The 26,960-nt window shown below is 38.6% G+C and overlaps 2 protein-coding genes across 5 annotated transcripts in view; one reads left to right on the top strand and one right to left on the bottom strand.

The window, feature by feature from the left end:
* Nucleotides 1-16,458, bottom strand: part of CDC40 (cell division cycle 40) — a 51,415-nt gene extending 34,957 nt beyond the window's left edge. The window contains exons 1-2 of one of the 2 annotated variants that reach the window (XM_037159011.2): nt 16,226-16,458; nt 5,538-5,624 (exon numbers count right to left, since the gene is read on the bottom strand). In XM_037159011.2, the coding sequence (XP_037014906.1) occupies nt 5,538-5,624; nt 16,226-16,414 (276 nt within the window). In that variant the 5' untranslated portion in view covers nt 16,415-16,458. Of the gene's footprint in view, nt 1-5,537; nt 5,625-16,225 lie in introns of those variants that run through there. The other variant, XM_053664861.1, reaches the window with a different exon arrangement.
* Nucleotides 16,459-17,202: 744 nt separating this feature from the next.
* WASF1 (WASP family member 1) overlaps nt 17,203-26,960 on the top strand; it is a 44,180-nt gene continuing 34,422 nt past the window's right edge. For all 3 annotated transcript variants that reach the window (XM_037159061.2, XM_037159062.2, XM_037159063.2), the window contains exon 1: nt 17,203-17,416. The gene's annotated coding sequence lies outside the window, so the exon portion shown is untranslated. The remainder of the gene's footprint in view (nt 17,417-26,960) is intronic.

Consider the following 26,960-nt stretch of genomic DNA (forward strand, 5'->3'; position numbering starts at 1 on the left):
TTTCAAGTACCTTTGTTTCTGACTGGATCTTTTTATGCTGCTAAGGTCCTCACTAATTTTCTTGAGCATCTTTATAACCAGTGTTTTGAACTCTGCATCTGATAGACTGCTGATCTCCATTTTGTTTAGCTCTTTTTCTGGAGTTTTGATCTGTTCTTTCATTTGGGCCATATTTCTTTGTCTCCTCATTTGGACAGCCTCCCTGTATTTGTTCCTGTGGATTAGGTAGAGCTGCTTTGACTCTGTATCTTGGTAGTGTGGCCTAATGTAGTAGGTGTCCTATAGTGTTCAGTGGCACAGGCTCCCCTATCACCCAAGCCGGGTACTTGAGGTATGCCCTTCATGTGGGCTGTGCACACCCTCCTGTTGTAGTCAAGCCATGGTTGCTATTGGCAGATAAACAGAGGGGATTTACCTAGACCAGTCAGCTACAGGAACTGGCTATGACCACCGAAGGCCAACCTCTGCCCTCTGTGCAGGGGCAGGGTGGTGGTGCTCCAAAATGGTCTGTAGCTGTGTACTGGGTGCGTTAGTCCTGGGGTTTCCCTGATGGTACAGGCCAAGGTCAGCCCCCACCTGTATTTTGCCATGGGCCATGCTGCCTAAGCTATAAAGCAATCTGAGAGGGCTGCTATTTGTCCTGGGCTTGGAGATTCTCAGGAGAAGACAAGCTGTGAATCTAGGTTGGCTGCTGGTAGTGCTGGTCCTGGGGCTAACTGAGGCAAGCTATTGCTTGAGAGGATTTAGAAAGTTGTGAAACATGAACCAAGCTCAACCATGCATATGGAAAAGCTTCGTGGGTGGGCCCTTAAACTGGGTGGGGTTGAGTCTCTGGGGATCTCCAGGACAGGTCCAACTGTGTTGGCCAGTCTCAGATATGGCACCAGTTTACCAGCTCTATGTGGGGAGGGTTTAGAAAAAGTACAATGGCCTCTGCTCACCTTGATGCCAGACACTCCAGTTTCTCCCTATATATCACTGGAGCCTTTCAAGCTGCGCCCCGCCCAGGGGACTGGAGCTCAAGAGGAAGTGAGTCTGAGTAGATGAGTCTGTGTGTGGGTTTTTTATGAGGAACTGCTTAGGGGTCCAGAAGTTTCTTCCACTGACTCAATTCCTGCTGGTTTTTGCAGCCAGAAGTTGTGGGGACTTTTCTTCCTGGCATTGGAACCCTGGGCTTGGGCCTGGTGTGGGGCTGGAATATCTCGCTCTTGAGATATCCTTCCTGAGTTTTTATCCTCCACATGTGGGTGTGGGACCACCCGGTTCTGCATCCGCATCCTTCTTACCAGTGTGGATGGAGGAGTTTCTGAATTCTGTAGTTGTCAGACTGCCATTCAACTCGATTTCTGACAATTCTGAGTGACAGCTGTTCTATATTTTAGTTGTAATTCTGATGTGATTCTGTGAAGTGGTCAGCCTTCGTTGCCATCTTGACCCGAAGTCATCTAACATCCTTAAGTTTTATATATATTTATGCTGAGACATCAAAAAAAATTCTAATGATATAGGAAGCTGTCTGGGGATGTCCCAACTACTCCTGGCTCACCTTAACTGCCTGGTTACTGGCAGCTATTGAAGCTGACCTCATAGACATTAAATTTCAACAGACGAAGGCAGAGAATGTTACTTAAAAGATTCTGCTCTTCCTAGTTATTCAAAAAGAAAAAAAAAGTCTTCTAGATGTTGCTGGTCTCTGAATATGCAACTCTTTTAATCACTAAAAAACAAATAAAAAAGCATATAAAAACACATAACTGATTTCCAAACACTTCTTTTCAACCTTTGGTAGTTAAATGCAAGTTTATAATTGAAGTGATTTTTAAAAATACACACTCAAGTTAATTAGCTATAAGTATTAAACAGTTCTTAGCTAAAACAATGTTAAAATATGTAGTAGTCAATTATAACTGTAATCTCCCATATAAAAAATACACACATTTCAGTATTAATTCAAATGACTGCACACCCCAAAATGTGTGGTGTTCCTGGGAGAGGTAATTTTCTTTGCATCTTTCACCTGAGTAGTGACATATTTATAGAGTTGAGAGAAAAGCATTTTTTATTTTTTTAAGGCAATGGTTGATAAATCTACAGATCTGTACAGTATAAGGCAGTGATTCTCAAAAGTCTTCAGTAGGTAGAGAATTTGAGGGTCAATATCTTAGCAGTATATAACAACATCACAGGATTAAGGAAATTTATACTAGTAAAAAGACATAGGCATGTACCCTGCAAACCCCACCATGGCCTACAAACTGGTCTTCCAGTTATAGAACAACTGCTAACAGTGATCTAGACTCAAATGTGCAAATCTGTCACTTGTTGGCAGTATAATATGAGACTTGGTTTCCTTGCTATAAAATAGGGATAACAGTATTTACTTCATAGGGTTGTAATGAAGTTTAAAGAAGATAGGTATATAAATTTACAAGCCTCTCAGTATGGTACTTGGCATACAGTAATAAAAGGTAGTTTTATTTTATTAGTTTCTATCCTTGTTCTTTTCCATGATGCAAAAAGAACCTTTACCAAATTCGCCTTCCTATATTCAGTTTTATTTATGTTACTCTTCCCTTAAAGAACCTTAGAAATCAAGACCAAATTTATTAAATCAAGACCAGCTCTTCACCTTGGTCCCCAGAGCCCTGTGCAATGTTATCAAAACTACCATTCTAATCTTACCTCCCATTCTCCCCTACTGAGAATGATTTAAGCATTCCTGTTCTTTAGAGCTTCTATGATTTAGCTCATGCTGTTCTCTTCTGCCTGAACTCTTTCCTCGTAAAAGCTTTCCTAGCTATCAATGCCAGTAACGGTAAAATAAAGAACAGTAAGTGCTACCATTTATTAATGCCTACTGTGTCAGAGAGTTTCCTAAGCATATCATATATTATCTCATTTATCCTTATAAATCAGTAAAGTAGAAATTATCTTCATTTTACCTAACAAGAAAACAAAGATAATCCAAAGTCACACAAGACCAAAACGGCAGCCTGTTTAACTCCAAATCTTATGTTCTTAACCTAGATTGTACTGCTTACTTTAAATATTATCTTTCTCATGGAACATTTCCTAATCTTTACAACCACATGCAATCTCTCTTTACACATGAACAGTACTTTAGAGACACTAGAAGAAATAGTCTGGTCTCTATCTTTTAAAAAATACACTTAGCTTATCATCTCTAGTAAACACTAGCTTGAAGAGAGGGGTCATACTTTGTTTCTAACAACGCATTCTCAAATAGGGGAACTTGAATTTCACCTAGCAAAGTTCCTGGTAATACCTTTCCAGACTTGGCCAAGTTACATACATCCTAGTCATAAAATCCAAAGTTAATAATATGTTATATCACAGACAATTCATTTGCCAACCAGGAAAAACTAATTTTTCTTCACTTTTCAATCTCATCATTCTTTTCTTAAATCGTGGAGAAGAAGTGAAGTATTTCTAACATAAACTAATTTATACATTAGGTTGGCCAGAGAGTTTGTGGGGTTTTCGCCATAAAATAAAGGACATACTTTTTCATTTTCACCAATAACTTGTTTGATTTGGATATTTTCAGTATGTCACCTCTCTCCCATGTGGTATAACATCGATTGTTCTCCATTAATGTCTCGATTTGATTGCTATCAACTTCAACTGGTCTACTCAACCGTGGGAAAAAATCTTGATTTCTGATACCCAACCATCACCCAGCAAGAAATCTACAGCATGACACTTTGCAAACCACTTTTGACACTTTTGATCAGTCACAGCACCTCCTCCATAATACACAGCACAAATCTTTTTTTGTTTCTGTTGTGTTTTTACTTTTCTTGAAATAATAAAGCATTATATACTGAAAATGTGTATTTTCTCCCATTTTCAATATTAAAATGGCTACACAAAAATTCACCAATTTATTAGTTGTTTCTAAACACATGCTCATAATGACAGCTGTCACAATAAAATCTAACAAAATTGTTTCAAATGAAGTTAAAGACAACTAAGCACTACTAGAGCCACCTTACAGAAAAAAAAACAAAAACTTTCGGGCCCACCCAATACTCAGTGGGAGGCTGCCTACCATGAGAATATAGAAGGACTGACAATCCCACAAAGAGAAGAGGCCTAATGCCTTGTCTATATCACCAGCAAAAATCTTGATCTTTCAAATTTTCTTGAAAATTTTGAAAACTGTAATCAAATAGCCATTTATTAGTTATACACAGGATCTAAAATTTTAAGAAAAACAGGTTTCATAAAAAATACATATACTGACATAGGAATGTCATATCCCACATTACTTGAAATTTTCTCATTTTCTAAATTCAGTGATCCTATTTTATTGAAGTACTTTTCATTAAAAAAATCATGAAGCATGTAATAATATATACAACCTCTCTTCAACGTGATGGCTAAAATGATGCTACGGAATATGGGACAGCCTGTAGTTCAACAGGGTGAAGGATTTAAGAAATAATGGAATAAAATTTAAAATGTGCTGCAGTCTCAGAGCACGAGAAGGAGGTTTTTGCTTGCTGTGTGCCCAGAGAAGAGGCAGAGTACTCTCTAAACACACCACTGACTTCACAGGCCGTGCCGCATATTTCAACCGCTATGTTTTAAGTGACTAAGCAGGCAAATTTGACTCTGCTTTATCAAAAAACACAAAAACCAAAAAACCAATGATTATATACTAAAAAATGAAAAATATTACTAAGTACCTTTTTCTACCAAGACGCAATAAGATTTGGCTTTTTAAAGTGTTCCTTAAGAGTCCTGCCACTAAGACTCTAAAACAAATTTGTTTGTTTTCTGGCCATTTCATGGCATTTCTATTTTGTCAACCAGGCATTCTTTGTCTTTTAAAGGTAAAATAGCTAGCAATCTTTTCTACAAATGTTCCTAAATGCACAATTGTCACTATCTGTTCCCCTTCCTCACCTACTTTAATGCGTTCATCACCATATATCACTATCATCATGTGGAACAAAGACTCCATAAGACGCCTTATGCAGAGCAGGCAATACACCCTGCGACTGCTGTCGAGCCCTGACCACAACGTGTATGGCGCCTCTTTTTAGTGTTTAGCACAGCAGCATGCATAACCAGATGCTTCATAATGTACTGTGCAGTAACAACGTTAATAAACCAAATTCTTCTTCCCTAATGGTTAATTTGCAATGTGCCCTTATCAATACTGAGAGGAAGATGTTAACTAAGTTCACATTTAAGAATCGGATATTCTGAGATTTCCTTTTTTCAAAAGAAATAGTTCCATGCTACCAGATGGTTCTATGTTGGTAGCTAAACATTAGTGGATTTTTAAAAGTATTCTCACAAAAGCATATACAATATTTAAACTTTTGTAGAAGGACATATTTTCTTTCTTTTTCTTTTTAAATTGAGAGGTAGTTGCCATATAACAGGATATATTTTCTAAAAGCTTAAATAGTATACTTTTGTGAAAAATGTACCATTTAGCTACCTATGTATAATTTAAATAGTTTAGCAAAAGGCAGAATCTTAAGTATGGCATGGTTTCTCACCTCAGGAGCAAACATGGTCTCATAGGTGGGATTATACTGAACTTCTTTGACGGCAGGGTCAAGGTGAACTCCGGTCTCCAAATCTTCCTAAAAGAAAACCAAATGAACATTAGATATCTGATAAGTAGTTGTTTTATTTAAAAACTACACTAAATCATTTTAAAACCTCAATTTTACTATTACTACTTTAGTGCCACATAAGTAATAATTTAATAAGCAAAGACTAATAAAAGTAATGTATATAAGTATAAAGGTTAGAATGTATAATAATTTTTTTTCTTCCAAAATATTGACTTTACCCCATCTGAGCAAATAAAAAATTTCTAAATAAGTTAACATTACTCAAAGCCTTAAATTTGAGAGTCCAACTCCCCTCTTCTATTAACTGAGAAAAAGACCTGCTCTTCTAGTTCTAAATTCAGAAGCACTTTCTTTATTCACCAAACTTTAGTAAATATATACCCAGATGGCACTGGTCAGGGATTGCACAGGAAACAAAAGAAAGTGGCAGGACCGAAATCTAAATCTCAAGTCTTATCATCTATGTCAATGTTTCAACCTTCTTACCAACCTCATCTCCACTAAATAATCACTGGCTGTCTACTTCTTGTGTAACCCTACCACTTATGTATTTTCAAACTGAAAGACGTGCCTGCCCCAAATTTGGGAGGAATAATGGTTGTCAATGCTGCTGTTGAGTTCTGTTTACATTTACATTGGTGAAACATTATGTTATTTATGTTATTAAATATTTTACCACATTTTTTGCTTCAAAAAAATTTCCCCCTCTGAAACCTAGGTCCGAAAAATACAGCAATTCCCAAACTGGTATCTCTAGCCTGAACCTCTCCCCTAAACTCTAGAGATTTGTGTATCTAACCTTCAATTCATTATCTTTTCTCCCACTATGTCTAACAGACACCTCTAGCCTTTATTCCCCAATGACACCTTCCAGCCTTCTCTAAGTTAACTGCAATGCCATCCTTACATTTGCTCATAAAAAAATTCCTGGAGTTATCTGACTCTCTTTCACTCACCTCTGTCCAATTTACCACACACCTGGATTATTGTAATAATCTCTTAACAAGTCTCTCTGCTTCTGTCCATGCCCAGCAGCCTCACTCCACATAGCAGCCAGGGAATATTTTAAAATATTTGTCAGATTATATTACTCCTTTGCTCTTAAACCCTCTGGCACCTTCCTCACTCAGAACAAAGGCCTAAAAAAGGCTTACGAGGCTCACTACCAGTTCAGAAAGTAGGGATGGTTCCCTACGGTAGTTTTATAGAGCATTTTGTCTTTCTGTACTGTCCTGTTAACTTAGCTTTTACATACTAAAAAGAAGTTTTTGTAGAGGTTTTATTTCCACATTAAACATGTTATAAGTATTTTTCATTTAACTTAACTAGGACATTCAAGTTATGCTTTGAACTTTTAAAGGAAGTTACATGTTGTTTATAAATTACATTTCAGTAAAGCTGATATTACAAAATTGCTGTTACAAAATTAGGACATTTGAATCTGACTGGTTGAGAATTTAGCCTTGATCTGTCCCTCTTGCTCCCCTTTATCCCAACCCCTGTCCTCACGTAGCCCTGTGCCTATCTCACTGTAGTCCAGCCTCACTGCCTCATTTGCCATCCCAGAATCTACTGAAGGACAATCCTGCCTCAGGTCTCTGGACTTACCGTTCCCTCTTCTTGGAACCTGGATACCCGCATGACTATTCTCTCTTCTTTCAGGTCCCTGCTCCGTTTTTCTACTTTCCCCTTACCTTGCTTCAACTATCTCCACTATACTTATCACCACCTGACACACATATTTATTGTCTACCTCCCTCCACTAAATATAAGCTACACAAGTTGGATTTTATATGCACAAAAAGTATCTTCTTTTATATATATTTTATTGATTATGCTATAACAGTTGTCCGATTTTTTCTCCCCCTCTGCCCTGTACCCTTCCCTCCCACCCTCATTCCCCACCTTAGTTCATGTCCATGGATCATACATGTAAGTTCTTCGGCTTCTCCATTTCCCATACTGTTCTTAACCTCCCTGTGTCTATTTTGTACCTACCATTTATACTTCTTATTCCCTGTACCTTTTCCCCCATTCCCCCCACTCCCTCCCTGCTGAAAACCCTCCATGTGATCTCTATTTCTGTGAATCTGTTCCTATTCTAGTTACTTGCTTAGTTTGTTTTCGTTTTTTTTAGGTTTGGTTGCTGATAGTTGTGAGTTTGTTGTCATCTAGTGATTGTATTTTTTATCTTTTTTTCTTAAATGAGTCCCTTTAACATTTCATATAATAAGGGCTTGATGATGACGAACTCCTTTAACTTGACCTTATCTAGGAGGCACTTTATCTGCCCTTCCATTCTAAATGATAGCTTTGCTGGATAGAGTAATCTTGGATGTAGGTCCTTGCCTTTCATGACTTTGAATACTTCTTTCCAGCCCCTTATTGCCTGTAATGTTTCTTTTGAGTAATCAGTTAACAGTCTTATGGGAACTCCTTTGTAAGCAACTGTCTCTTTTTCTCTTGTGGCTTTGAAGATTCTCTCCTTACCTTTAATCTTGGGTAATGTAATTATGATGTGCCTTGACGAGTGCTTCCTTGGGTACAACTTTTTTGGAACTCTCTGAGCTTCCTGGACATCCTAGAAGTCTATTTCCTTTATCAGAATGGGGAAGTTCTCCTTCATTATATGTTCAAATAAGTTTTCAATTTCTTGCTCTTCCTCTTCTTCTTCTGGCACCCCTATGATTCGGATGTTGGAATATTTAAAGTTGTCCTGGAGGTTCCTAAGCCTCTCCTCATTTTTGTTTTTGAATTCTTGTTTCTGCATTCTCTTCTGGTTGAATATTTATTTCTTCCTTCTGCTCCAAACCACTGATTTGAATTCTGGTTTCCTTCCCATCACTGTTGTTTCCCTGTACATTTTCCCTTATTTCACTTTTCATAGCCTTCATTTTTTTCCTGTATTTTGTGACCACAGTCTGCCATTTCTATGAGCATCCTGGTTACCAGTGTTTTGAACTCTGCATTTGATAGGTTGGCTATCTCTTCATCGCTTAATTGTATTTTTTTCTGGAGCTTTGATTTGTTCTTTCATTTGGGCCTTTTTTTTTTGCCTTGGCCTGCCTATTATGTAGTAAAGGACAGAGCCTTAGGTATTTGCCAGGGCAGGGTAACCCAGGTCATTGCGTTGTGGTATCATATGTGGGGAAGGGTCTGAGAGGGAACAATGCTACTTGCAGCTGGCTGTCAGTCACTTCCTCCGCTACCCATAAGCAAATTGGGCTGTTCTGGTGCTGATTCCCAAGTAGGTGGTTTTGTGTACATTCTAGGACCCTGTGGGTCTACTCAGTGAATTCTCCTGTGAGGCCGGGAGTTTCTCCCACTGCTGCTGCAACCCCCACAGATTTTTCAGCCAGAGGTTTCAAGGCTTCATTTCCCCACAATGGAACCCTGGGTTGTGGTTGTGGGTTCTGTCTTACTCTCCAGTTGTTCCTTCCGGTTTATCCCCATACAGATGTGGGACTACCCACTCTGCCAGCTGCCTTGCCCACCCTGGTCCTCCAGCCACCACCTTGCCATTTGTCCTCTCCACTGGGACTGCCTGTCTCTCCTCTCCTACCAGTCTGGATGAACATTTCTTCTTTAACTCTTTGGTTACCAGACTTCCATACAGTTCAAATTTCTGGCAGTTTTGGTTATTTTTGTTTTTAAATTTGTTGTTGTCCTTATTTTGGTTGTGCGAGGAGGCAAAGTATATCTACTTATATCTCCATCTTGGCCGGAAGTCCATAAGTGTATCCTTAATCACTAGAACTACCCCTACCATATCACCATTTTTATTCTGTTAGTCTCTCACTGATGGCAGGATACACCTGTCAATACGATGCAAAGGCAATGGAAAATAATTATCGCAAATTTTGCAAAACAGGCGGGATATCATGACACTGACAGTGATGCTGGGGAAGAAGCAATGCCACTGACGAATGAAGACCTGGTAGAATTAGAGCATTTAATGACCAAAGACTACAAAACTGACATGAAAAATAACACCACTGGCACACAGATATTCTTCCAAAATTTTACATATTTTTAAAGATTTTATTTATTTATCTTTAGAGGGGAAGGGAAAGAAAAAGGGAGAGAAGTATCAATGTATTGGTTGCCTGTCATGTGTCCCCTGCTGGGAACTGGCCTACAACCCAGGCATGTGCCCTGATTCGGAAGTAAACCGAGGTTGTTTGGTTTGCAGGCCCGTGCTCAATCCACTGAGCTATACCAGTCAGGGCAAATTTTTACATATTTCAAAACACCCTTCACCAAAGCAGGCAACTTAGTTTTTCTGCTTTTCAAAGGCACAATCCTTCAGGTATGATGCCGCTAAACTTCCTTCCCTATTACTTCTAAAACTGCCCAAATCTTTACCATTATCTTACCCTCCTCATGATTTTAATTTCTACCACAGATTTTCATCTGCAGCCTTGACTGCACTCCTGGTTTTTGGATCTACATATCTAATTCGCCTTTTGAGCTTTACTGTACGGGTGTTTCACAGAATCAGACTCTTTGCTCTGCCTAAAACAGAAGTTGTCATTCCCCCACAACTCAGCCTGCACTCCCTAACAAATCGGACACCGAGTTTTACTGATCCTACCTCTGCACTATTTCTGCAGCATCTCCACTCCCAACATCCCTTTTCCACATGGCAGCCACGACTACCCTAGTTCAGGGCTTCATTGTAACCTGCCTGGTCTATAAAGCTTCCTTATCAGGTTTAATATTCCTTTACTTTTGCCACATTAGGCTGATTGCTGATTTTTTTAAATACCAAGCACTTTCATGCTTTCTGCGCTGTTGGCAATGTTACTCTTTGTTCATTATGCATTTCCCTTTATTATCATTAGAGGCTAATCTGATGATGATGATGATATGTCATCTTATTTTCTCTGCTACCCTCCCTCCTTCTGGCTCAAGAAAACTGCTTTTTCATCCACAGTCCTAAGGGATGTTTCACATAACTCCCTATAGCATGTGATATTATATTATTTGTTGCACATGGCCTTTATTTACACATTTTCTATCTTCACTGCCTAGTATAATACAAGGCATTTTCTATCTTCACTGCCTCAGCAAATGTTCAATAAATATTTGTTAAATTAAATTGAAGAAAAATCAAATCCATAGAATGAAGGCTGGCCGAAATCAATGACTTTGGCAATCATGTCACAGAAAACCTCTGTCAGAGCAATTCTGGTAGTGGGGGGCGGGGGCGGGGGCGGGAAGCCAGCTGCAAGAGCCTGAGGTATAACTGGGGATTTAGAAAAACAATTCAGCAATACTTTTCACTCTTTCAAAACGTGAAAATAAAGAGGAGAAGAGACAGGGTGCAAGATTAAAGGACTTTCAGGGTGAAATTAAGTTTCTCTTTTTCTCTCAGTAAGAAAAGACCAGATCAAAGACTTAGTCAATCACAGGCTAGAGGGAAGGACCAAGCAGGGAGAAACACAGAAGAGGAGGGGTAATCAAAGGTGTGGAAGTGGCAGAGGGAAGGGAGTCCTGGGGAGTTAGAAGGCAGGCCTCTGAAAAGAGAAGGAGCTCTTTCTGAGATGAGACAGAGATGACAAGGATAAGAACTGACAGGTGATAGACGGGTAGGGCTGGTTGGAGGTATAGGCAGTCACTGTTGGTCTTTTATTTTCTCTGTGTAGTTAGGGGCATAGGCGTCTTAGTAAAGCCAGTACAGTAACTTCAGATTTACTTATTCGTTTAACAAATACTGATTGTGTACCTACTATGTGCCGGGCTGCTCTAGGCCCAAAGAAATAGAAAAAGATCCCTGCCCTTTCGGAACTTATATTCTAGTGAGGGATACAGATAATAACCACTATAAATAAATAAGTAAATTACCTCTATAGTTTGCTATGAAAAAAAGTATTTAACAAGTGCCAGGACTGGGGTAAACACATTACCCCAGTATAATCCTTTATATAATCCTTACAAGACTCTTCTGAGATAAGTATTAGCAAGATTAAATCACTTACCCCAAAGTATTAACAGAATAAATGAGAAGGGGAAGAATTTAAAGTAACCACAATGAAGGATGTCAGAGACCCAATTAGCAACAAACAAACAAACAAAACAGTTGGCACAGTATCGGTCAGGTTCCTAGTTGCCAGCAATTGAAAACCTCACAGGCTGATTAAACGGTATTGAATCCTTCTAAGTTTCTCTTAGCATTGCCAAGAAGGGTGGAAAATGAGCTCGGGCAAACTCGCAGAGATAAAGGGGTGACTATACAGATGGAATCACAATTCCAAACCAATCATATCCCAGAACCAGTCCTATGAAGACAAGGGTTCCTCATTCCTGAAAACCACGGCTATGGCTGCCACTGGATGCTGCTGTTGAAACCGCTGGCCAAGAAACTAGATAATGTTGGCTACCACTGTCACTTAAAAATATTTCCTTGCTTCTTGGTGGGTTAACATTAGATTAGAATTTAGGTGGTTGAATTTGTTGGGCTAAGCCTGAGCTGTAGTACTAGACTTTAAGAAGGAGCTGGGAAAATGAGAATCTGGGTTTTCAGCTCCTAAAGGTAGGATACAGGGAGGGATATACTTCACATTAAGACTCTTTAAAAAAGGGGTTCAAATGCTGGGCCACCAAAAAGATGATACATAGATATTATGCTAGAACACATACTAGAATCTCCATTGATTAGAAATAGTATCTTGACTAGGGCTCAGAGCAAAATCCAGTACTATAAAGTTAAAAGGTTATATACAAATTGCTTAAACTGCACAAAAACTAAATAAAGTGGTTTCTCTCTTAACATTCAACTTGTAGTGATTAAACTGCTTAAATTAACAAGAGGCCCCAAAGATAGATTTTATAGAATACAGCTGCTAGAACCACTTTATAGTATATTTTACCAGATCTTTTTAAATTTTAATTATTTTGAACAGAGTACCATGAGATACCAAGCTTTAAATTTACAGTGCAATTTATAAAGAATTACTCTTTACATATGCACCAGTGGCAACTGATGGAAAAAATATAAACAGGTCTTTGGCTCCTCCTAAAATCACAGAACAAAAAGAACAAGCTGAGCAAAACCTCCTGAAAATAAAAGGTTATTACATTAATTAGAAAAACTTTGATAATACTACAACCTTGTTTTGAAATGCATTAAAAGTTCAATAACAATTAGGCATGCAAATGAAATTACTCTAGAATTACAGAGGATTTCTATCCATATAAAGTGTAATAAGTGAAGGAAGACCCTATCGACCAAGTAAGTGTTGAAAGTTTATCTTTTGTTGATTCAAAGAAATTTGAGAACAAAACTATAAGATTTATTTTCCAGTCCTTGTCACATTTCTTACTGTTGTTATAATAAGGTAAAAGCACTTTATAAACTATAATGCAGAACACAAACAATCATTATTATAAACTACTTATCAATTTATAGTATAGTTTTTTTTTCCCCAGGGAGTGGTAATGAGTAAACTTCCTAAAGTGGGAGTCTAGGTGGATGAGTTAAAAGAACAGAAGTTCATACAAAGTTCTTCTTTGAGTTTGGTTATTAACAAATGTAGTGGGAAAAGGTGATCCATTTGAAGCTCACAGTATGAGAAAGATCACCCAAGAAGAAATTTTAAAATATGCTCAAAATTAGAGGCAGAATTTTCACTTTACTCAAGTAGACTATGCTAAAAAAGGCATATACTGGGGCAAAAGTAAGTCATAAACTGAAATGAGAGAAAGCCAGGTCTGCTTTATTTTTAAAATTATTGCTACTTATTGATTTGAGAGAGAGGAAGGGAGTGAGAGGCAAAGGGTGAGAGAGAAGGTAAGAGAGGGAAACATCAATTTGTTGTCCCACCCATCCACACATTCATTGGTTGCTTCCCGTACATGTGCCCTGACCTGGGATCAAACCCGCACCCTTGGTTTACTGGGACCATGCTCCAACCAACTGAGCTGCCAAGCCAGGGCCTGGTAGCTTTTTAACTCTAAAGTTAAACAGTAAGCAACTTTCACAACCCAACAGGGCTAATTACATAATTTCCAAAGTGCAAAATCTGACAATGTTGCATTAAAATACATTTTTTAACCAGAAAATACTCATAATACATTGCAGAACACAAGCACCTGTATACCTCTTTGAGAACTGAACACTATATTCAGGGAAATAAATTAAAAACATTAATCCATAATTTTTTTTGCATTAAGTTCACTCTGCCAAAATGCTTACTATTAGTCACAATACAATTAGTTAAATACAAATGAGTAGATTTGCATGCTTCACATCTTCTCACTTGGTCGTTTTTCTATCATTACATTTACTATGTGTAAGCCTTCCCTCCCCACTCTTTCCTGCACAGAAGTGTTGGGACACAAACTAGTGACAATTAATGTCCTTCACTGTTACCATAGAACCCAGGTCACTGGATGGGTGGGGGGTGGTCTAGCCCCAGCTCTGCCGGTATCTTATGTAAACTCTTTTCCTGGATTTTAAGTGATTGAACTAAGTGGGTTCTGGAGACATCCCCTCATCCCCACCCAATCAATATACATTGATTCTTAGTGTACATGCTTTTTCAAAGACTTTCTTTTTCACTTACTCTTCCACTTTCTCACCAAATATATTTTCCTTCATCTTGTGTACTGGGTATTGGAGATATAAAAATGAATGGATGCCACACTCTCTGGATACAACAGTCCAAGGTGGGGAAAGGTTAATAATCACAGTACTGTAGCAAGTGCTACAAGTGATGTCTGAAAAGGTGCTAACATAGACAGAGGAGAAAACGTGTAGGAGACTGGAGGACAGTACAGTTTGGTTGGGGTGGTAGTGGTGAGTGGGAAGGCACAAAGCAAGGGATTTCTAGGCAGAGAAACTGGTATGCAAAATCTTCAAAGGAAAAAGGAAGAAAACGCTTTTGGGAGAATGGAAGGCCACATATGTTACATAAAGAACTTACAAATTAGCCCTGGCTGGTGTTGCTCAGTGGACTGAGTGCCGGCCTGTGAACCAAAGTGTGGTCAGTTTGATTCCCGGTCAGGGCACATGCCTGGGTTGCAGGCCAGGTCCCCAGAGGTAGGTGCTCAAAAGACAACAACTGGTGTGTCTCTCCCTTTCTCCCTCCCTTCCCCTCTTTCTAAAAATAAATAACTAAAATCTTAAAAAATATAACATAAAAAATGTTTAAAAAAAAAACTTAGAACACAATGTCCTTGGGCAAGGAAATGATTAGAAAGATCACTCTGGGTGCACCGTGAAGGGAAGAATGGGGTATGGAACTGGGAGACAAGAAATAAGAAGGTAGAAAGACCAGTTAGAAGGCTATTATCATTGTCTTCCCTCTCTCTAAAAATAAATAAAATCACTTAAAATCATAAATACAACGGATCAGTAAAAACCTGTAAAAACTTAATCGATATACACACTGTACTTGAGAACATCTTAAATACAAAGGAATTTTTGCACGATGCCTCCCCTCACATCTTGAGCTTCTGATCACCCTCCACTAGGCTCTGCTGGGCCCATACAACCAACTGGTGGACATTCTCCTCAGGCTCTAGACACGCTGACCTTTCCTCCATTCTCCAAACACATTAAACACTTTGCCATCTCAAGGCTTGCTGTCTCCTTTGCCTGAAAACTCTTGCCTTAGAGTTTGCATATGGCTGGCTTGTTCTTCAAAGCTGTTTTTCAGAGAGTACTACCTTGATCAATCTACTGAAGTCCTACGCCTGCATTATTCTGTCATAGTACTCTATTTTTTTCCTTCACAGTACTCAATCCAATCTGTAACCACTTTATTTGCACACATTTTATTGGCTGCCTCTTCCACTAGAATGTGTGCACCACAGTGGCAAACATGTCTGGCTTGTTGGCCTCTGTGTCTTCAGCTCTTAGAACAATTGCTGATAAATAACATGTGTTTAATAAATACTTGTCAAATTACCCATATAACCCAATTTCTCTCTGAATCACCTCTCTCAACTGGCATCATCCACTCCTTAAACCCAAGTCCTTTTCTCATTGTACGGACTTATGTAACCAAAAGAGCTAACATTTATTGCACTTTTATTAGATACCAGGCTTGATGCTAAAGATCTATTTACACCATTCCGAGTAATCTACACAATAATCCACTCGTGCGGATTAAGTGCTTTTAAAATTATCGCCATTGCACAGGTAGGAGGAAACCGAGGTTGTAGAGCCTAGCCAAGTTCACACAGATGGTGGAGCTGAGATCGGAATCTACTTCAAACTTCAAAAACAAAACAAAGCCAGTCCACTGCTCACTTCTCGTGAGAACATATGCTCTAGTTTGCGAAGTCCTGAGTTAGCCTTTCTTATGTTTTGAGATTACACCGGCTCTACCCAGGGAACATCCTAATCCATTCATTTTCACTCCCTCTTCCCACTTGCTTTCTGATGGTGGGAGGCGAGGGCGGGGAGCAGTGGAAGGCTGTCCTGCACTGCGAGTTCCCGGCTTCTCCCAAGGAAGATGCACGTGGGAAGATGAAGAGTCCCAAACGTTACCATCTTATTTCTTAGCATTGAGGAAAATGTAACCGGGGCTTGACCAACCACTGCCTGATTTTGGAGCAGAATCCAATTCCCGCACCGCATTAGAGGCAAAAGCGCTTACCTTAACTGCCACCTCCGGAGCCGAGTCCACCGCCACTGGCAGAGAGGGCTTGTCAGAAGGCGATTTAGTCAAGTGCATGAGGGAGTCAGAGGTTGGCAGCGGACACCGTCCGCCCTCACTGTCCGAGTCAGACTCGGACCCCGAACCCGAACCATAGGAAGCAGCCAGAGAAGCAATCGCAGCCGACATGACTGCAACACAACAGTGAAGACCAGGCCCCGGCGGAAGTAGAAGCGGCTCCCAGGTCCTAACAGATTGCCATGACACACAATATTTACTTCCTTTGCTAAGACATAATTTATGACACTGTAAATAAGTGAATTAGTATTAAAGTAAGTACAACATAACTGAAAACTTGGAAGCATTTATCTTGGAAAACAGAGAGAATTGTAATAAATTATAAGTTTTAGGACCTTTCTGGCCAGTTTAAAGACTACGAATTCATACATACCTTGCGGCCTCGGGATTCTGCACTCCCGGCGTGCAACGCGGCGAGATGTGAGAGGCACATGGGAAATGTAGTTTGAAGAGTGGGGGCGGAATCGGACGGGCAAGCATCTCTTTAACTCCGCCCCTCAATGGAGATTCATTCAATTGGCTATCACTTTCCCTCATTCCCTGGCCAAGCACTGTTCTCTCCGTCCCCCTCCCCCAAACTGAGGATTGGGCAATACCATAAAAACCTCAGGATGGGGGGGGGGAGATTGATATTCATCCCCACTGATGGGTGAGTGGGCGGAGGCTGAGTTTCCCACCACAGCTGCACCTAGGCACTGGAGGCTGAAGAGGCTAAACGAGTCTTAAATTGGAAGACTCTGACTGTTAGGGAATAGCTTGTAGGAAGGATGAGAGATTAGGGGAGAGAGTCCAGCGGTCCCCCCTGCTTTAGGCGCGGGTCCCTGCGCCCGGTTGTGGAGCTGTGCTTGCGGGGTGGGGGCGGCTAGGGGGCGGCGGCGGCTGCTCTTCGTGTTGTTCGCTCGTGCGTCGATCACACTGTGGGTCCGGCGATCGGTGGGCGCCGTAGGCAGCGTTCCCCGTGGCCCGGTGCGTTGGTTGCTGCTCCGAGCGGGTTCCACCAGGGAGCCTGACTTTCCTGGAGGCTCTAGGGGGAGTCCCAGGAGCTGAAGAACACCAGCGGCTGCCGCCGAAGCATGAAGAAGGGGTAAAGTAAGAGCCCCCCAAGATTTCTCGGTGAGCCCGAGTCTCTCAGGAATTGTTGTTGGGGTTTTTTGTTTTGTTTTTGGAGGCTGGAGGGTGCTGGGGAGGAACTCTTCCACACCGGCCACAAAAGAGAGGTATGTGCGGAGCTCCAGCCCGGCAAAGGTTACGGGGATGGGCGCGCCTCCCCCGCAACGGCCCCCACCCCCAATCGGGGGTTCCTGATCTGCCGCCCACCCGCTAGCCCGGCTAGGCGCAGCTGGAGGGGCCGGCGGGCCGGCGAGTCGGGGTTTCGGTGTCAGGGACCGGCCGGAGGTTGCTCTGGGCGGGGAGACTGCAGGTCTCACCTGAGGTACCACCGCCTGTGCGACCCTGCCTTGCACCCACGGGTTGCCCCCGAGCCTCCCGGCTCTGGGGGAGGCTGCAGCACCCGCTGGCGGAGAAGACTGTGCTCGCGCTACGTGCCCGGGGCTCTGTGAAGGAGGAGGCTTATGCGTTTGCGTGTTTGCACCGCGCGTCTCTGTCTAAAGACCCAACGGTAAAGCAAGTGCTGGGATCCCTTTCTTCGCTCGAAGAGCGAGGCGAAGCGGGGCGGTCGCCTCCAATGCCTGTTAACAAGGGTTGCCTCGAGGAGAGTTAGGGGGCCGCTTACTGGGCACCGATGTCGGCAGGACTCGCCCATTGTGCCACCCAGATAATTATTCAACTATGCAGCATCCATTGCACCTTTCCCATTTTTCTTTTCCCCTTGCTACAGCATGCCCCCTAGCTTCGGTACTCTGACGCCTTCTCTTGCACTTGCGAATGATGAACTGGAATAATGATGAAAAGAAAGCACATCTGACCTGAACATTTACAATCTGTCCTATGGCCGATTAATTAACTAATCCCCAACTAGACCGGATACTTTAATACGACTGGGTCTAATCCTATCCTTGGATTATATTTTAATTTTTTATTTGGTGTTAGATTCACTTAGCTAAGTTTTATTTCTGTCCACTAATGTAATTGACATTGGTTAATCAACTCGTCTTAATGTCTTTAATTTGTATGGTAGGTAGGTAACTTTAATTTTTCTAATTGTTGGTAGTACTAGTATATTGTAATTACAAATGCAGTTTCAGTCTTTGAACTCTCAGGAGTAGTTTTTCTCATGCTCTAAGTTAGGAAAAGTATATTTGTGTCGAATATTTGAATGAAGTACATGACATACAATCTCTCAAGTTTTCAGTAAGAAAAGTTTTGTATATATTTTCTAGTAACAGTATTTAATTGCTCATTATAGCCTTCAGTTATGAAAGGAAGGAAGCATTTAATATTTAAGATGGAGTTTAAACTACCATTATGATCATTTCCTAATTTATCTAAATTTTATTTTTTATTCAGCTCCTTTTTTTGGAGTATCATGTATTGGATTACTTATTATATAATTTTTCTCATTTCTTTAACTTCTGTCTGCAAGGATGAGTACGCTCCAGTTTACATGATCTATCTAAAAGGTGCATTATTTTTGAAAACAAGAAACAACTGTTGGTTACTTGCTATTATGTTAAAAACTGTTTACATCTTATTAATTTAAAATAAATGATTCACTACCAAAAGTGTTTTCTTTTTGTTTTGGTAGTCCTCCTTTCTAGCTTTTCTTGTTTAAGCTCGTTGCCACAACCCTTTTGATAAAATGGAATTGCACATAGGCATTGCAGAGGCAGTAGCTTTAAGATACAGTAATTGTTTTATGGCACTTGGAAGTGGCGCACATATAATATAATTAATTTGATGGAGTAGGGTCAGTTGCTTGTTTAGGAAATGACCTTGCAATTTACAAAATGGACACCTTTGTGCCTTGGTTTCCTTATATTTAAATGGTGATAAAATACCCACTTACTCCACTAAGTAGAATGCATAAATTTGGTAAAGATGTTTTTATGCTTTTAAAGATTTTCTAGATGTTTTAGCTGATGAATGACGAAATATTTCAGTGTAAAAATACCATGGAAAAATGGCCTTTTAGAATGGCCGATTTACACTGAGTTTTACTTTGAAACAGTATGGCCCCAAATTCGGGAATGTTTCTCATCCATCAAGAATTTTAATAATTTAATAGGTATTATGGTTAATATCTGTCTGTAATATCTAAATATAGGTATAGTTAATATTGATGGGAAAAGTTATAGGACTTGGTAATAAGTAGAATATTGATTTAAGTTTGTGAATAATAAAATCTCCAGAAAACATTAAAGCCTTTTTAATTAAAAAAAACTTTTAGCTGACAAATCCAAAATACATAGTTATGATCATTTGTAAGATATGATATGGAGCTACTTTATTATTCAAGTTTGTATGTATATTCAGAGGCAATGTGTGACTATTGCATAATACTATATTTATTTTGCTTTATCTTCTGAATAGTCTAAGGTACCATTTCCAAATGCTTGATTTTCATCATCACAGTAGATAATAGCTTTTGATTTCCTTATTGGAGGATTAACTCAGTTAATTTTCATAGCAAAACTACTTATACTAAAACTTCTACCAAAACAGTGCTTTTGATTACTTTGTGAGGATACCTAACATAGGTAAGACTATTCAGTGCCTTTAAAATTACTATTGTTTGGGGGTTTTTTTTTGAGAATTAATTTGATTACATTTTCTTAAATAAACTGAAATTCAGCTGTCATTATCACTTGGGTACATAGAGTTCACTTGAGGGTTTTTGTTTGTTTGCTTGTTTGGTTTTTTTTTAGGCTTCTTGAGGACAGCAACTGACTTGATGCTTACTATCATAAATCCAAATTTATTAGCACAGAGTATAGCAAGTAGTAGGGGCTCAGTTTTGTTATTGCTGGACAAATAAAATGAACCAGTGAAAAATGTCTATTCAATGTACTGAGTAGAAATTGTAAAAAGTAGATTTATCAGACATTTTAATTCATGAAACATACAGCTTTATCTCAAGAGAAAAATGTTTGGGGGTTCTTTGAATTTCATTTATCTGTTCAGATGTGTAATTCCTTTACATATTTGGAACTAGCCCCAATATATACATTATCAACCCTTTATTTATGAAATGATGATAATTTTCTTCTTGCTGCTTTATGAAAATGTACATTTTGTTTTCCTAAATGAGTATAAACATGTGTTTCATTCTTTTTGACTTTCATTTTCCAGTGAAATATTAATAAAAAGATGTATGTAAATTATATCATAGTCTAAATGTACCAAAATACCTAACTTTAAAAATAACTGAGGTAAAGCTTTGTATGAAATGAAGCTTTTTCTAAAATGTGTTTTCAGTTTATCAAATTCAGTTTATAATTTTGAGTCTCTGTTTATTGACAGTTGCTAACATAGAATGGGATTGATTATACTTTGAAATTTATAAAATGGTTCAGAACTTGCAACTTTCTCATAAACAAGAAGCTTGGTGGTGGCATTCACGAACAGCCCAAGTTAACCTATGATATACTGTAATTAGGGAATTTAGCTAATAATAATATTAGAGAATTTAAAGCTTATATTAATAATTAGTGTAAATATAACATTGAAAATATCTGTAATACTGGTAAAACAATATTTCTATGGGAGAATCAATTCAGAATCTATCTTGAAATGCTCAGAATATGTTTCTCTTATGTTAGACATGACGGCGTTGTTAGTTAGGAACTTGGCCTGTGACACCCACTGGGCATGGAGAAGAGGGGGATCTTCTTCAGTTAGTGGCGCAGCCTTATATTTTCTGGGGCGGTGGTCAGAGAATGAGAGAAACTGGAAGGAGCTAGGATCTTCTGTGTAATGTTGGACAAGTCATTTTACCAGAGGCATGGCCTCTGGTTTTCTGAGTTGTAAAATGAGGGCGTTGAAGTAGATGACCTCTGTGGTTCTTTCCAGTTACAAGTAAAATTTCAAAGGCATTTAGAAGCTCAGTGTAACTTGCCCCCCCCCCCGTCCCCCCATTTTTTCCTGAGGGTTCATTTTTTCCTTTCTCATATTACTGCCCATTTTTGTCAGGGAATTTCTCCTTTTTGGATCTACCTCTGAAAAGATGGTAGTCTTTATCTTTTTTCAAATGCTTAGTCTTGAAAGCTTTTTAGGATTTTTAAAAATTGATTGTTTAGAGAGGAGGGGAGAGAGAGGCAGACAGACAGGCAGACATTGATTCGTTATTCCACTTTTTATGCATTCATTGGTTGCTTCCTGTATGTGCCCTGACAAGACTGGAACAAAACCTTGGCCTATGGGGACCATGCTCTAACCAACAGAGCAATGTGACCAGGGTCTATCTGGACATTTTACGTTTTTAAAGGAGGGTTTTGTTATGGTAGTAATAACTGATTTGTTGCTGTCACTAGGAATAGACAAGTCCAAAGAGTGGTGCTGTCACTAGGAATAGACAAGTCCAAAGAGTGGGTGAGTTTTCTTTTGGGAAAGGGTGGGGAGTCTTGGATGATGAATTTGATTTTGGATATGTTGACTCTGGGTTAATGAAACAGCGCTGTGTTGCTGTCTGGCAGACTGATAGCACAGGGCTAAATGTTTACAAGGACGTTAGGGTTGTTTGTGTAAGTATTGTAGAGGTGACAGTTGAAGATTCTGGAAATAGAGGGATTTATGCATAAACCGAGTATATAGAAGGAACTGGGATATACAAAACTGTCGACTTCTGGCTTCATATTTACCGAGTGGGAATTAAGGAGAGCCAGCAGAGGGTGCAGGACGAGTGATTGGAGGATAGATAATGTGCTGCATTCTGATTTGACTGCTCTGTTGGCACCAGCGTGTGAGCTTTGGGGCAGTTCTCCTTTGAAGAGGAATATGAAATGTTAGTTGAGGTAGGAAAGGAAGCAAAGGCAAAAATATGTTGATGGTTTTGAAAATAGAGGAGAATAAAAGGATTACATAAAGGAACTTGATGAGGACAACGAAATTTTATAATGAGAAGTTGGATAGAAGATTCGGTCTGAAGGGGACATTTTAGAGATGGAGTTGCTAGAGGTAGAACTTTTTTTTAAGAGTGTACAGATACTTGGTGTGCTTAGTCGTAGAAGGGAAGGTGCTACTTAGTCTTCAGGACGGAAGTACTAACAGTGGGAACCCTCGGGAAAGGTGGGGTGCACTTGAGAAAGCCTTGCGCGAGTCCACGTGCTTCTGACACTGGGGTTAGTGTGCAGTACAGGCCACATCGTCTGAGGTGGGAATCTTGGAGGGATGAAGGGGGTTATGCATTAGTGAGTGCTTAATTATAAATGTATTCTCCTTCTTACTTGCAAAAATAAGTCCTTCATTGTGATAGAGGCAGTCAAAAGCCCTGTACTGGATCAGCGTTAATATCATAAAGAAGCATCATTTTCATTGTCAGTCTAGTCATGGAAATAAATGAAATAAAGTATATCTCTTAAAGGATGTGTATGTAAAGAACTTAGTTTTATTCATTAGCATTAAAAAGAAAATGTAAATTTCTTTTGTAATGTTATACTAAGTATAGAAAGGTGACATTAGTGACCTGTCATCAGTTGAACATTAATTTTAAGATATATTTCCCATAGTAGGGATGGATTTAAGAGTTTCTCAGCTAATTTTAAATTCATTAAATTTGCTTATTAAAAGTCTATTATGTGAGAAGTCATGAAACTGCTGGTTAATATAGTATTTTCTGTAATATCATTATGGAGTCTTTTTTTAGGGTAAAATGAGGTGATTGCTATAAAAAGCTTTTGAATCAAGTCTATATTAATATAAGATATTAACTGTGATAGTGCCATGGGATCAGGACCATAGTTAAGGCTCTGATTTATATTTTAATGAAATATTTAATGTGGTATTTAAATGTTTTTAATGTAATGAATGAGTAGGATAAAAATTGTTTTGGTATTTATCAATTTAGCTTTATTATTTTTAATTTTTAAGTGACTCCCTATACTAGGATACTGAACTTGAAGAAAGATGGTGCTGTCCATTGAAAATTTTCACTTAATTTTCTTTTTAACTCTTGTTCCTATTGAATATGTTTTTTATCTGCAGCTGCCTCCCCAAATAATTTTATCTATACTTGACTTTGTTTAAGGATGATAGTGAACCGAACAAGTTTGTTAAGTTAGATGTAGATGGATATCTCATTTTAATAAAATTTAATATGAAATCACTAATGAAGTGAATATGGATAAAATTTTTTTAAGGGTCCAAGCACTAAGTCTTAGAACACTCTTAAGATTTATAGGTGAAGAAGATAAGGAAGAAAGCCAGGAATCTGAGGTCTTCTGAAAGCCAAATTAAGGAAGTGATTTCAAGGAGTGAACAACTCACTGTCAAATGCTGTTAAGAGATTAAGAGAAGAGGCCTGACAATTAACTGCTGGATATAGCAGTATCTGACCCTGGCGAGGTGGTGTGGTATAGCGCTGGAAATGAAAACCTGAATGGGACAGATTTAAGTGAGAATTGGAGGAGAGAAATCAGAGAACTCATTCAAGGAATTTTGCCATAAAGAGCAGAGAAATCAGAGTGTGTGTTGGAATGGGGGCGGCTGGAGGGAGAAGTGGGATGAAGAGAGGTTTGCTTTTGTTGTTGATGATTTGTGTTTTTAAGATGGATAAAATTATAGCGTGTGTCTATGCTGATGGCAGTGATCCAGTGACAGAAAACTGATGCAGAAGAAAGAAGAGATAATTAATCCCTACTGCTTAAATAGGGTTTGGGAACTGGTTTGGAACTTTGCCACCATGTGAAATGGTTTCTGTGGAGAAATACTTGACTTTGACATAGGCAAATATAAATGCCTAGTGACCTAACCCACCTACTATTTTACAGCTGATGGGATGGGGATTGATAAAGTCACACTAGTTTTTCCATTGTGATAACTACATTTATTTTCAAGTCAAGAATAGGATTGTAATACATCGATAGAAGATAGTAAAACTTACTGATCTATCTGAGTTTGTCTAATCTTCCACAGTTTTAATCCATTAGTCTTCAAGTTTTTTACATACATGTTTCTACAGATATTGTTGAAAAACCATAACCTCTTGCACATTTGAAGTTGATATCCTATATTACTATTATAAATTCAAATCATGTATTGTTGGGAATAGCTGGTACAAAATAATAAGCATTTCTAGCATGATAACAGTAATGGAATAAATAGTTAATTCTATTTGGTTAGATAGATTTTCGAGAACGTTATTGAAATATAATTGCCAAATGATATATTGCACAATTGGATAAGTTTTGATTTATGGATTCATTATGAGACCATCAGAACAACCAAGGTAATCAACACCCTCCTCCTCACAATTTCATAGTCTTTCTTTGTGTTCCCTGTATCCTACCTCTTTCTACTCCTTCCACCAACCCCAGCACCCATTCTAAGCAAGCGCTAATCGACTTTCTGTCATTATAAGTTAGCCTTTTTTTACAACTTTATGTAGAATCATACAGTATATACTCCTTTTTGTTTGGCTTCTTTCACTCAGCATAGTGATTTTAATTTACCCATGTTGTTCCATACATCTTTAGTTCATTTTCTTGCTGAATACCATTCCATTGTATGAGTAATATTCCAGTGGATAACAATTTGTTACTCAGTTGTCTGTTGATGAACATTTGGGTGGTTTTAGGTTTTGGCTGTTACAAATACAGTTGCTGTGAGCATTCATGTACAAGCCAATTTTTGGACATGTGCTTTTATTTTTCCTGAGTAATACCTAGAAGTGGAATGGCTAGGTCATACAATAGGCATATGTTTAACTTCATAAGAAGGCACTGAAGTGCTTCAAGGTGGCGCTGTCATTTTATGTTGCTACAAGCAAGGTACAAGTTCATTTGTTCCACATCCTCACGATTCTAATTTTAGCTGTTACTATAGGTTTGTAGTAATATCTCATGGTGGCTTTCATTTGTATTTCCCTAAAGACTAATGATGTCAATCACCTTTTCATATACCATTTGTATATTTTCTTTTGTGAAGTATGGGTTCAAATCTTGGACCATTATGTAATGGGTTGTTTCTTGTTTAATTTTAAGGGTTCTTTATTTTACATATGTGTGGTTTATCAGTGAGTGATTTGCAAGTATTTTCTCTCAACCTGTGGATTGTCTTTTCATTCCCTTAACCAGGAGTTCTTAATTTTGTTGAATTCCAGGTTAGCAATTTTTTCTTTTACAGATTGTGCTTTCAGTGTTAATATTTAAGAAATTTTTGCCTTATCCAAGGTCATAAAGATTTTTAATTTTCTGCTAGAAGTTTTATGTTCTCCATTTAGTTCTATGACCCATTTGTACAGGGTTTGAGGTAGGTATCAAGGATTTTTGTTTGTTTGTTTGTTCATTTTTTTAATATGGAGACCCAATTGTTGTAGGACTGTAAGAAAGTATCATTTCTCTATTCAGTTGTTTTTGCACCTATATCAACTTCTGAACACTTCATTTTGTTCCATTGACTATTTGTCTGTCTTCACAAGAATACCATACTACCTTGAATAATATAGCTTTATAATAAGTACTGAAGTCAGGTAGTATAAATTTTCTAATATTGCTTTTCTTTTTCAAAGGGCAATGTATTTCTTCTTGAGTAAGCTTTACTAGTTGTGTCTTTAATAGAATTTGTCCATTTCATTCATGTTTAATTCACTGGCATAAATTGTTTATAATATTCCTTTTAATTGGCATGTTCAGATCTTTTATGATTAATGTGATTACTGATATAGTAATCACATTTTGCTATTTGTTTTCATTTTGCCTTAATGTTCATCAATCCCTTTTATTTCCTTTTTGTTTTAGATTTAGTAGGCTTCTTTAATGATTCCATTTTGTCTCCTTTGTTGGCTTAATAGCTGTGACTAGTGAAATTTTAGTGTTTGTTTTAGAATATATATCTAATAATTCTAATATTAATATATTAGAATTAATCTGATTAATTTACTAATTAATTTGTCCAGCTTTCAGATTAAGGATTTGATATTTTGTCACTATGGTCTCATTCATTTGAACTTTGGAGTCATAACCACCTGGATATGACTCCAAAGTTGTTTGTTTTGTTTTGTTTTAACCTCATTTGATGGCTCCAGTGGGCAGGATAGTGTCCTCCTCTACACTCCACCAAAGATGTCCATTTCTTTTTTTTAATATATTTTTTCATTTTATTGAATATGCCATTACATTTGTTCTATTTCCCCCCCTCCATTCCCCTCCACTCTGCACACCCCTCCCCCACTATTTCCCCCCTTTAGTTCATGAACACGTGTCTCAAGTTCTTTAGATTCTATATTTCCCCTACTACTCTTACCCTCCCCCCTGTCTATTTTCTGTCTGCTGTCTATGTTACTTATTTTCTGTACCTTCTCCCCCCTTCTCCCACTCCCCTATTGCTAACCCTCCATGTGATCTTCATTTCTATGGTTCTGTTCCTGATCTAGCTGTCCTCTTAGTTTGCTTTTGTTTTAGGTGTGGTTCTTAATAACTGTGAGTTTGCCGTCCTTTCACTGTTCATCTTTTTTATCTTCTTTTTCTTAGGTAAGTCCTTTTAACATTTCATATAATAAGGGCTTGGTGATGCTGAACTCCTTGAATTTGATCTTATCTGAGAA

The sequence above is a fragment of the Artibeus jamaicensis genome, unplaced genomic scaffold (assembly GCF_021234435.1).
Source record: "Artibeus jamaicensis isolate MK-2021 breed Jamaican fruit bat unplaced genomic scaffold, CSHL_Jam_final contig_387, whole genome shotgun sequence".
Classification (NCBI taxonomy): Eukaryota; Metazoa; Chordata; class Mammalia; order Chiroptera; family Phyllostomidae; genus Artibeus; species Artibeus jamaicensis.